The sequence below is a fragment of the Gymnoscopelus braueri genome (genome assembly GCF_963280865.1).
Source record: "Gymnoscopelus braueri genome assembly, chromosome: 10".
NCBI lineage: Eukaryota > Metazoa > Chordata > Actinopteri > Myctophiformes > Myctophidae > Gymnoscopelus > Gymnoscopelus braueri.
In genome coordinates, this window is record NC_137611.1 from 7,624,665 (window position 1) to 7,637,543 (window position 12,879).

The 12,879-nt window shown below is 41.6% G+C and overlaps 1 protein-coding gene across 1 annotated transcript in view; it reads left to right on the plus strand.

Moving 5' to 3' along the window:
- Window positions 1-6,448: 6,448 nt before the first annotated feature.
- The window catches only part of LOC308092850 (phosphatidylinositol 4-phosphate 5-kinase type-1 gamma-like), a gene marked incomplete at both ends in the record, with an annotated part of 48,343 nt that continues 41,912 nt past the window's right edge, over window positions 6,449-12,879 (plus strand). Inside the window, 4 exons of the mRNA XM_080438948.1 lie at window positions 6,449-6,538; window positions 7,104-7,234; window positions 7,904-8,021; window positions 10,536-10,688. Of these exons, the coding sequence (XP_080295074.1) occupies window positions 6,449-6,538; window positions 7,104-7,234; window positions 7,904-8,021; window positions 10,536-10,688 (492 nt within the window). The remainder of the gene's footprint in view (window positions 6,539-7,103; window positions 7,235-7,903; window positions 8,022-10,535; window positions 10,689-12,879) is intronic.

Here is a 12,879-nt window from a genome sequence, read left to right on the forward strand (position 1 = left end):
CGGGAAAGCACCTGTGTCATTTTAAGATTTCTTTGGCTATTAAAAAAGATATACAAGCTCATATGAGGTTGTAGATCTGCTATTTCTCAGAAAATAAATTGTGAAAATGTGTGCAAATCTTTGAATATATATATATATATTTTTTACTGAAATCTCTGCTTCTGGGGGTCCCTGGAACAACATATTTTGAGATGGGGGGGGGGGGGGGGGCGGACAAATACATATAATTGTATCATTTTGGGGGTCCCAAAAGCCCAGGAAAACTCCCAATATGTCTATTTCTCTAGTTCTACTATACTTGCGGGGACATTTGACTCTCACAAGTATAGTGGCACACACACACACACACACACACACACACACACACACACACACGCACACACACACACACACACACACACACACACACACACACACACACACACACACACACACACACACACACACACACACACACACACACACACACACACACTCACTGTGTATCTGCTGCTCTCTGTCTCTCGCCTACATAATACTCCTTACATAATGTGATATCTCATGAGAACATAATCCACAGGCTGCTGTGCTGCTATGCTGCTACGCTGCTACGCTGCTATGCTGCTGCACCGCGTCGGTTCACTTCCCACACATAGGGTTGTGATCCATTTTTATGGGTCGTGGGAGTAAATATCACATTTTGTGTTTTAGCCTTTCAGACAAATTTCTTTTCCTTTTTTTTTCTTTTTTCAAAATAAATGTTCTCCTAAAAATTCTAGAAAAGAGAGAGAGAGAGAGAAAAAAAAACATTGTTCAAAAGATTTTCAGACATTTTCAATAAATGAATAAAATCTAAATCTAGATTTTAAAAAAATATACCGTAAAACTTGCCAAAAGGTTGTGTACACTAGCTGCATGTGTGTGTGTGTGTGTGTGTGTGTGTGTGTGTGTGTGTGTGTACTGTGTGTACTGTGTGTACTGTGTGTACTGTGTGTGTGTGTGTGTGTGTGTGTGTGTGTGTGTGTGTGTGTGTGTGTGTGTGTGTGTGTGTGTGTGTGTGTGTGTGTGTGTGTGTGTGAGTGACAGCCAGGGGAATCTTCTCATAGCTACTGTTTAGGTCTCAAACGGCCGCCATTTTCTCAGCCGAGAGCGATTTAATCCTCTTTACGCTGACACACACACACACACACACACACACACACACACACACACACACACACACACACACACACACACACACACACACACACACACACACACACACACACACACACACACACACACCGCTTTAGGGACACATCTCTCACCAGCTTCAATTTCCATACTATAATTACACATTTTGACATCTCCAATTCAGTGGAGTGAATGCTGCTCAAAACAATGTCACCGCTACGGATAGCAGCTTTAAGTGAAATAATAAAGACATTTGCATGACATTCCACTCCGTACTCCTACTTACTGTTACTAGTACAAGATTCAGACAGCATTTGTACTTAAACATTTCCTATTCCTTTTTATAATTTTATAACAATTAATGCATAATAATGCATTAATTGTCTGTCTGTGTCTCTTTTGTGCCCATATATGGAGATGTCTGTTTCTGTCGGTCCATGTCCCTTTTATGCCCTATGAAGATCCACGATGTCATCAGTAAATGCCCATATATGGGCATGCTGATATGCCCATAAAAGGAGATCTCTGTATCTGTCGGTCCTTGTCCCTTTTATGCGCATATTATGGAGATCCCTGATGCCATCAGTATATGCCCATATATGGGCATGCCCCCTTTTGTGCCCATATATGGGCTGAGTCGGAATGACATCAGAAGTCCGGCCGGCCAATTTTAATATAGGATATTCATTATTTCCCAACATAATAGAAAAATGTTGAGTACAGCACATTCATGTTAGCATAGTGGAATAACTTGAAAATGACTGTCACTGTACTGTACTGGACTGGACTGGACTGGACTGGACTGTGTACTGCACGGCGCTACGCTGTGCTGCGCTGAGCTGAGCTGAGCTGAGCTGAGCTGCACTGCACTGCGCTGCGCTGTGCAGTACTGTACTGTGCTATTATACTGTGCTGTACTGTACTGTGCTGTACTGTGCTGTACTGTGCTGTACTGTACTGTGCTGTACTGTGCTGTACTGTGCTGTACTGTACTGTGCTGTACTGTGCTGTGCTGTGCTGTACTGTGCTGTACTGTACTGTGCTGTACTGTGCTGTGCTATGCTGTTCATAGTGTAACTGTGGCTTATTTATCTCACAGAAAGCAGCATCTGCTGTGTGTTGTACTTCAGCAGGTTTAAACCGTCATTATCCACCACTCTGTGGCTGAGAGCTTTCCTGGCTCTTTGTTTTGTGTGATTATCTGGCATTATGTTGAGATTTGACCATTTTCCCTTTTACACCCACACACACAGACTCAAGCACTCAAGCACACACACACACACACACACGCACACACGCACACACACGCACACACACACATTCGCTCACATGTTACAAAGTATTACTATACTTTGTAACCCTAATCCTGAAGCAGATCTAAGCAGAAGTGTGACACATTGGGAGCTTGTAGATCGACGTTCGGTGCACGACACTGGCAACGTAACCCCTAAACCTAACCTCTAAATGTCTCATCCCAGCATTAACCACAACCTCCAGGGCCGGCCGCTACAGTATAAGCAATATAAGCGGTCGCTTAGGGCCACAACCACTAGGGGGGCCACATAAAAATTTACTTTCATATTGTAATTATGTCATGTATCTCCTATCCAACAACTAGCGTTATTATTTTAATATTCAATAAAAATGAATGATGTTTGGGGGGGGGGACCAAACAAAATCTTGCTTTGGGCCACGAAAACCCTAGGGCCGGCCCTGACAACCTCAATGTTTACCTAACTGTAAACCTGACTCCACACATCTGTGTTAACGATAAAACATCTTTCTCCTGTGAGGAGCAGAAGAATTGTCCTCACTATGTCTATTTCTCAAATACAGTACACATGCACATGCACACGCTCACGCTCACGCTCAAGCCCACACACACACACACACACACACACACACACACACACACACACACACACACACACACACACACACACACACACACACACACACACACACACACACACACACACACACACACACTCCAGTAGACTCCTTGGTTTTTCTTCCTGGTGGAGTGAAAGAGGCCTCCTTAATATGCTCATTCCTGATAGGCTGCTGACCATATCCTGGCCAAAACCAGCCAATGGCAGCGCGGACAGATTAAAGGAGGAAGTCAATCCAATAGAGTTTCACCTTCTCAACAACAAACCCTGATCTCCTCTGAGAATAGCATAGAGCACTGAGACTCACTGCACTGTATTACGGTTGCATCTCGGCCTTGGCCTACAACCCTTTTATTCCATTGGATTATATATAAAAAGAGAGAGAATTGGCACTGCGTCAACCTGGGAGACATTGTGACTGTTCTGCCTGTGGTGAGTGGCTTTCCAAATAATCTATGTGATAACTTACAATCTGTATGGTAGAGTATGTTAATACAATTTAATGTATACAATCTGTATGGTAGTATGTTAATACAATTGAATGTATACAATCTGTATGGTAGAATATGTTAATACAATATAACGTATATAATTGGGGTGGCTGTATTTTGTCTCCCTGCTCTTCTATTGAGACATTTAGATATTTAGATCATGTCAAAGGTCATGTCTCACCTAGACACAGGATCTGACATGAATTTTGACCTGAAGGTCAAGATTAAATTTATCCCCTGAGCAAGCAGGCAGGCTCTATTAGCTCAATGGTAAACATTTCAAAACCTGCACAGGAAATCGGGTTGAAATCTTAAAATGACACAGATACGTTCCCGGCTTGAATGGGTTAAGTTAACGCGATTTGCGCTGATGTCAGGGTATGTACAGTTTTTGGAAATCTAGGCACACAGACACACCTGGAGGAAGCTGAACAAAAATAGGTGTTACTCTTACGTATGACCTGTACCCAAGACTTAACAATAAATCACAGCCTTGAACCCTGGCTGCCACAGACAACTTGAACTTCATATAGAAGATGAAACCTGCGGGGATAGTTGATTAAAATGGGACAGACAGCTGGTCAATGTTTTCTCAACACAGCGAGCGGTCCATTTGCTCAACAGTTCACATCATAGACTGTAAGGTCGTCATTGAGAAGACTTGGAACAACAAGGCACCTGCAGTGCAAACCAAGGCTCCTTTTATTTGGCTATAGAGAGATAATGTGTCATTATCATCATCAGTCAACAATAATAATAATAAAAAAACGACAAAACTCATCTCCAAATGTATTTAACACATTCACTGCCAGAGTTTTTTTTAAAAAACAGGGTACAGCCAGTGCCAGCGTTTTTAATGATTCTTTTTAACCTTTTCAAGTAGTCACAAAATATTTTCCGTGATCACCGTCCTCACAGTGATCATTACACACACAGGAGTCTAATCGGGGGGAAAAAAATCCGATCGCGGTAATACGTTCCATAATTGCAGCCAGTTGAAAATAGCATGTTTCGCCAAAAATACATAGTAAAAGAAAAAAGTACACAGGAGCCGAGATACAGGATATTAAAGTAATAAGTTAACCAGGAAGTGAATGGAGCAGTAAATCTTCGGATCACGTTATCTTGGGTTCTTTTTTTTTCTTTTTTTTTTTTTAAAGACGTATATATCCGTCTTTGGCAGTGAATAATCAGTTCTATTTGAGCTCTGCCATCCTCTTGATGTCAGCTACATGGTATTGTTCAGTACGTGTTAATATGCCTTATTATCAACCAGCAGTTGAAGCTGAGAAAGACATTAACGCCGGATGTCCTCAGTGACAGCCGTAGTTTTTGGATCCGTTATTTGTTTACACATTGTCAATGTGAATTTATTATTTGGCTATTATCAAGTCAATTAGTATGCCTATCAGCTACATCAATGGTTCTCAAACGTTTGAATGTTAAGGACCCACAGTTTGATATGCATGAGAACAAGGAACCCCCATTTGATACCATTTACTGCAAAACTGTTAAATCCTAACTCTGAGAGTGTACAAATAGAGTTCTCAAATTCTGTCCGAACCTGACCCGACGTTTTTGGGCCGGGCCGGGCTTAAAGTGTATGCAAATTAGTCGGGCCGGGCCGAGTCTCGGGTTCCATGAAAACAATCGTGTTTTTGCGGGTTTTCGGGCCTAACATTATGGTAATTGTTCGAGCCCAGTTACTGTAGGGCTGGGCCTTAATTTTCAGGCCTGTTGAACTCTAGTACAAATTGAACCCATTGAACCCGTATCGTTTGTCGACAGCCTTTAGCCCTTCGTGACACTAGTCAATGAGCATGACACCGGGCGTCAGGTCTTTAATAAAGACTCATTGCATGGCAGTGTGTGAAGCTCCTTTGTCCACAGTGGCTCTTCATCAGATAGGACCGCTTTTAGCTGGAAGCTAAATCACGCTAAATAATGTAAAGTGATGTTGTCACCGTTTCTCACCGTGACTTCTCCTCTTTCTCTCACTGTTGTCTACAGATCCATCCAGGAAGGCTCCGATATCCGAGGTGAGAGAACTCTTCACACAAGCACACGCACACACACACACGCACGCATGCACGCACGCACGCACACACACACACACACACACACACACACACACACACACACACACACACTCTGGCAGCTTTTCCCTGTCACCTGTCTGTCTCATCCCGTCTCCTGTCTGTCGGTCTATAAGTAATATATACTCTGTAGTATAGGCGATGACATCTTGCTTGCTGGCTGCAAGAACTGATCTACAAGCAGTTGGGCGCTAGGGTGGCACAGGGGTAAACCTCCTGCCCATTTGTATGCATGCATGTGTCATTTTAGATTTTTTTAGCTATAACCATTATTTCATACTTTGGGCTATTCAAAAATAGCAGATATACAAGTTCGAGCTTGTAGATCTGCTAATTTCTGTTTAGAAAAAACGTGAAAACTTCTGCAAATCTTTTAATATAGGCCTATATGTATCCTAACAGTTTTATTTGACAGAAACTTATGTTGCTATAATATCGGTGGTTCTCAAACTTTTTTCATGTCAAGGATCCCCAAAATGACATGTATTTGTCCACGGACCCCCATCTCAAAATATATTGTTTTCCGGGGCCCCCCAGAAGCAAAGATTTGAGTTAAAAATATATATATTATATATTATATATATTATATTCAAAGATTTGCACAAATGTTCATGATTTTTCAAAAATAGCAGATCTACAAGCTCATAGCGCGGCAGGTATATGCCAGGTATATGAAAGCCTTGCTTTCATATACCTGGTTGCTTATTTCTCTCACAAAATCTGGCAAAACTGATGCCAGGCTCTCACAGTAAATAAAGGTTTGAAATGGACTGAAACATTAGATATTCTATTTCTATCATATTTATTCCTCCATCAGATGCCGTCTCCGTTCGGAGTGGGCGCTGCCCAGGATAAGAAGATCGGACACCGGAGGATAGACGCCTCTGGAGAGACCACCTACAAGAAGGTAGCGTGACCAGGACTGGCCATTATTTAAGATCATAACAATTATTGATTATTTTTCATAAGCGTCAGAATTGTTTATGCATCTGTTGAAAAAAAGCACACACTATTTTTGTCATTTGTTTTCCCTCGTGTTTTTTTAAAACATTTTGAAAGTATAAAATGATTAAATGCATGGCCTGGTTTGGCCATAGTACATTATTATAATTATTTGTTGTACCGTTCATTGTCAGTAACATAGGCTAAGCTTTTGTATTGTATGATATTTGTCATATCCGCCATGAGCAGTTTTTTGTTTACAAAGAAAAAGGGGCAAACAGAAGGTTAATTGTGATGTATATGTTCCAATGTTCAGCGCTAAATATACAATTAAATCGTCAATCGCCATTATTTGTACGACAATTAATCGTCAACCAAAATGCCATGAATGTGACAAAGCGTGACACAGCTGTTTTTAATGTTCTGTCGCTTGAATTCCTGCTTCGTGAAAGCATTTGAAAACATGAAAGACACTTCTAAATGTCTTCTTTCTTTTTTGTGCTCTTTTCACCCTACAACCCCCCCTCCAGACCACCTCCTCTGCCCTGAAAGGTGCCATCCAGCTGGGCATCGGATACACCGTGGGCAACCTGAGCTCCAAGCCAGAGAGAGACGTGTTGATGCAGGACTTCTACGTGGTCGAGAGCATCTTCTTTCCCAAGTATGTCTCACTCACGTGTGTGCAGTGGTGTAAAGTAACTAAGTACATGTACTCAAGTACTGTACTTAAGTACAATTTTGAGGTATTTTTTACTGGAGTATTTCCAATTTTCAGTACTTTTACTTCTACTCCACTACATCTCAGAGGAAAATATTGTACTTTTATTCCACTAGAATTATTTGAAAACTTTACTTTACTAGTTACTTTGTGGATTTTGATTATTATTACAAAACCCCTTCCGCCCTATATACTATATTTCGGCCATTTGAAAATAGCAGATCTACAAGCTCAAGCTCAACTTGTAGATCTGCTATTTCAAAAGAGTTTTGTAGATTTTAGACTAGATTTTAAATTTTGTGAAATGGGACATTCTGCATAATGAGTACTTTCTACTTTTGTTACTTTAAGTACATTTTGAAACCAATACTTTTGTACTTTTACTCAAGTACATTTTGAATTCCGGACTTTTACTTGTGTGTTTGTTTACAGTGTATTTCTACACGTGCGTGCGTGCGTGCGTGCGTGCGTGCGTGCGTGCGTGCGTGCGTGCGTGCGTGCGTGCGTGCGTGCGTGCGTGCGTGCGTGTGTGTGCATATTAAAACAGTTCAGATAATGTATCTTCCTCTTGCTGTTGTCTCTCATCCTCATCCTCTACCTCGCTGCACACAGTGAGGGCAGCAACCTCACCCCCGCCCACCACTATCCGGACTTCCGGTTCAAAACCTACGCCCCTGTGGCCTTCCGCTACTTCAGAGAGCTGTTTGGCATCCGCCCAGACGACTACCTGGTGAGATATAGGTTATATATCTACTCTGTTCCCATGGTTGGCTCTCTTTTTTTCTTCATTTTTTTTTTTTAGCTGATATCTTTTGCTTAAAACAAAAAGGATAAAGCTCTATATTCTGATTGTCATCACTGTTATATAGTGTTTGTTCAGTATCAGGAGTCTCCCTGTCACTCCAGTTATTTAATAAACAGAAAATACATTTTCAGGTGGGACACCAATTTCATCCAATCTGCAAAAACATGATAAAATACATGCAGAGCATGGTTTGACTGAAAAAGTCATGACTGAAAAAGAACATGAATACATTGATTCTGGGAAAGTATCTGTGTCATTTCAGATTTCTTTGGCTGTTCAAAAATAGCAGATATAGGCCTACTACGACTTTACAGCCTTCCTAGAAATGTACTCGAGTGAAAGTAAAATATTGTTCCTGGAAATGTACTCAAGTAAGAGTAATAAGTATTTTTTTTAAATACTCAACTAAAGTACAGATCCTCAGAATCTGTACTTAAGTACATTTACTCCGTTACTCTCCACCACTACTTAACACTCACACACACGTTTAAGCCCCCATTCTACCACATGGAGATTAGACACTAATGCTTTCTTACCGTATTTAAGTAGCAAGCAGCACACTCTCTCACCACTTGGAGGGTGTAAGTGTGTGTGTGTGCTTGCGTGTCCTCTTGTATGACTATTACAAATATTGTACTCTTGTTGCTACAATGACAAGGTGTAGAAACCAAAGAAATGTACACTCGTATCATTAAGTAAGCCTTGCAGAGCCTATCTCCTGTTGCTGTAGCAGCTTGATGTACAAGTAAGCCCCCTGGACATGACACTATGTCGCAGGGACTTAACCCCAATCCTGCCCTTGATGCTGAGTGCCAAGCAGGGTGGCATTGGGTATTATTTTTATAGTCTTGGTATGACCCGGTATGATCCGGCCAGGGATTGAACCGCAACCTCCCAGTCTCAGGGCAGACACTCTAACCACAAGGCCACTGAAGTTGGTCTATTGTGGTAAATGTGCACCCTCATATACCTGCTGTGATATGGGATATACAGTAATAAACACCCTCATATACCTGCTGTGATATGGGATATACAGTAATAAACAAATTGAATCTTGAAAATGTTTTCAAGACCTGAAACGCATCTGTGTCACTTTAGATTTCTTCGGCCATTCAAAAATAGCAGATATACAAGCTCATAGCGCGGCACCGAGTGCCACGCTATGAACTTGTAGATCTGCTATTTTTGAAAAAACATTTTATTTTTTACTTTTTTTTCAAAAAGCTGTTAGGATTTAGAAAACATTTTTAAGAATCACCTAAGGTCTTAATGGGTTTTAACAGACCGTCAGAAAGATAAGACCGACCAACTGACTGAGGGGTTTTACTAGCTGCTAAAAACAAACCAAAACAGCTCATTGATATCACAACTTTCGATCACAGGGGCGGCCATAGCTGAGTGGCTAGAGAGGCCGCCAGGGAATCGGAAGGTCACTGGTTCGAAACGCATGTCTCAGAGCGGATATGAGTTTTTAGTGTACACGCAAGCTCAGAAAAGAAGAATGTTGAATCAAACACTGCTTGTGGAAATGCTCGCACGAGCGCTTTAAGATCAAATATGATCATAAGCACGTTTGGTGAATGAGGCCCATTATCTTTTTTTTTTAATTTAAAGTTGTACAATGCAGAATCACAAATAACGATTTTTAGCAACCTCTGCTGGTCACTACCGTCACTGCATACAATTTCCGTAGTCCTCGATTACCCAGAATTCCATTCGTTTTCACCGGAAGCCGGAAGCGTTTCAAAAAGCGATCTTTTAATTGTTTTATACTATCTACGGATCGTTTCTCTTAGCCAGTGGAGCATTAGTTACCATGAGCTGTGCTTTCTTTTTCTGTTCTTTTTCGATCTTCCAATCCTACATTCTCTTAAAATCAGCGTGAGGTTCCTTTTAGTTATTAGCGCGGTAGTTCCTGGCCAAACAGGAAACCGTTGCGGTAGTTCCTGGCCGACGTCGGCCACGACGTCATGACGTTGGCCAGGAACGTCATTTTCCCGGGAAAGTCCCCCCCGTCCACATTCAATAGAAAATATATAAATAAAAGGCTTCCGGGGGTGAAATTCATGGAGTGGGTGTTGTGAAACTTTTGCCACTCACAAAAGATATACAATTTAACTTTAGTTTTGTTGAAAACGTTACCTAGTATTACTTTAAGTAAAAATCTTGTGAAGAATAATAAGAAAGAAAATATTTAGCTTTTTTTTGTTTTACTTAAGTAAAACATTTGAGTACTTTTTCCACCACTGGTCCAATTGCACCGCAGCGCATTGTGAGCTTGTAGATATGCTATTTTCACGACTTTTGCAGGACAGTCTTGTATGACGAAGTGTGGCATTCATTTATGAAAAAAACGTTGAACTATAGAGATATGAGGATTCTGCCCGACAACAACGTAATGCAAACGTTTGGTGTGTGTGTGTGTGTGTGTGTGTGTAGTTCTCGTTGTGTAACGAGCCTCTCATAGAGCTGTCCAACCCGGGCGCCAGCGGCTCCATCTTCTACGTAACCCGTGACGACGAGTTCATCCTGAAGACCGTCATGCACAAGGAGGCGGAGTTTCTCCAGAAACTACTTCCTGGATATTACATGGTGAGTCTAATGTCATCCACAGTTAACTATGAACTTAAATCAACACGTAGTGGTAGGATTTGTAGTTAATCTAACTCTGAGTGTGTTTACATTTTATTTCATTTGTACGCACTGGCAGCACTATAGGACTGCCTGGGAAATGGCTTGGTGAAAGAGCTTTTAACTATTCGACTGCCAGGATTTATTCATTAATTCATCCATATATCGTCCCCTTGCCAGCGATTTTACTGCACCTTTGAAAAATCATGGAATATTCTCCGTGACCTCCGTCCTCACAGAGATCGGCTCGTTACACGCAAAAAGTTGGCCGGCCGCGATCCTCCATTCCAAAGCTATGGTTGTTTGAATGTGGCTGAATGTTTTTTGAAAAACACCAGAAATCAGAGAAAAAAAATTACTTTTATAAATCTTTTAACATGCCCTCACGTGATTTCTGGGTCATGTCTTCGGTGGTGCTTGGATCTGGCACCCAAGGTGGCACCCAAGGTGAATGGCACCCAAGGTTGGTGCCCTGTGCTTCAGCACCTAAAGCCCTTCCGTTAGCCCTTCCGTTAATCCTGCACTGCTCACCCGGACCGTTTTGTGCGAGGCACCGAGGTCCCCTTTATAAGTGACACTCACGTCTGTACGTTTCATTCATTCACGCTGAGGAAGGCCTTTGGGCCATAACGTCCGTCATATGATCTGCTGCTGGAGGTGAAAGACTAAAATAAACAAGATATCCTAAATGGATTAAAGTGAGCGCTGGTATTACTTTCTAAGAAACTATTTCTGCCTGAACCGTGCACCTGATACACACGTACTGTGAAATACTCGTCTGATGAGTGCTTGCTTCTCTCTGTTTCAAGCAGACGTTCAAGACGGGCAGGATATATTTAGTTTAGTTTTCACATTCAGTCCAGCTTCATTCTGTCAGCAGTGCAGTGAAGCGAGTGAGAAGTTATATTTCGGAACGGACAGGAGTGTGTGTGTGTGTGTGTGTGTGTGTGTGTGTATAAGCTCACAACGTGTCGCAGTTTTTGGTGCAAGTCACTGGCGTGCAACCCAACATAAATCAAGGGTAGCGTGGCTTGTGGTGCATGGACAGAGGGACAGGAGAGAGAGGTTGCACCTGGAATGGAAGCAGAGCCAAGCAATGTCTAGCAGATGCACACACACACACACACACACACGGTGAGGACACGCACAGGCCTCCAAAACACTATTTTTGGGCGGTGAAACCACCCCTATAAGTGAGGTTTGGAAATTTGTACAATTATCTTGGGCAGTGAAACCGCCCCTATAAGTGAGGTTTGGAAATTTGTACAATTATCCTGCGCTGTGATTGGCCAATCACAATCTATTCAGGACTGTGATTGGCCAGTGTCACATGACACATGTGCATAGCCCTATATAAGAAACCATAACTTTAAAAAAAGTAAAGTTATGGTTTCGTCCATCATAAAGAGTGTTTCAATAAATGTATTTATCTTTTGTACATGATTGGTTGACTCCATTCAGTATTGTGATTAGCTAGCAAGACACCGCCCACTTCACACAGGGTGTGATTTTTTTAGTATATTTATAAATAAATAAAAAGTTAAATAGTGAAAATAGACGACGCAATGCGACACGTTGTGACCTTGTACATCGGCTATTTTCACTCTGTTAGTGCGACACTCTTGTATGATGAAGTAGGGCATTCATTTACGAAAAATAACCGACATAAAAATTCAATCAGGAAAGCTGATGCCTACCTACACACCCTCACCAAACACACTGAGATTTGGTGCGTCAGATACAGATATTTGTGTTTTTTTGGCCCGATCACATTCTCACTCGCCACTGCAAACCCCCCGAGTCATCTGTGACACACAGCAACTTTAAATTAGTTTGGTCGGACTGACGGTGCCCGAGACATACTTAAGACAGACAGACAGACAGACAGACAGACAGACAGACAGACAGACAGACAGACAGATTTTGTGAATGTATACATACTATAGATGTTGTGTAGACAGATGCTTGGTTCATTGTGGTGTCCCAGTTTCTTTGAGACACTATTCTCTCTGCACTCTATGTGATTATTTACTTTGTTTATTGGCTACAGTTCATGTTTACTCTGCTTATCTCGATTTCGGACTTATAATTCACTCTGGATAAGAGCGACTGCTAAATGCTTACATTCTAAGTTGTAAATATTGTGATATCA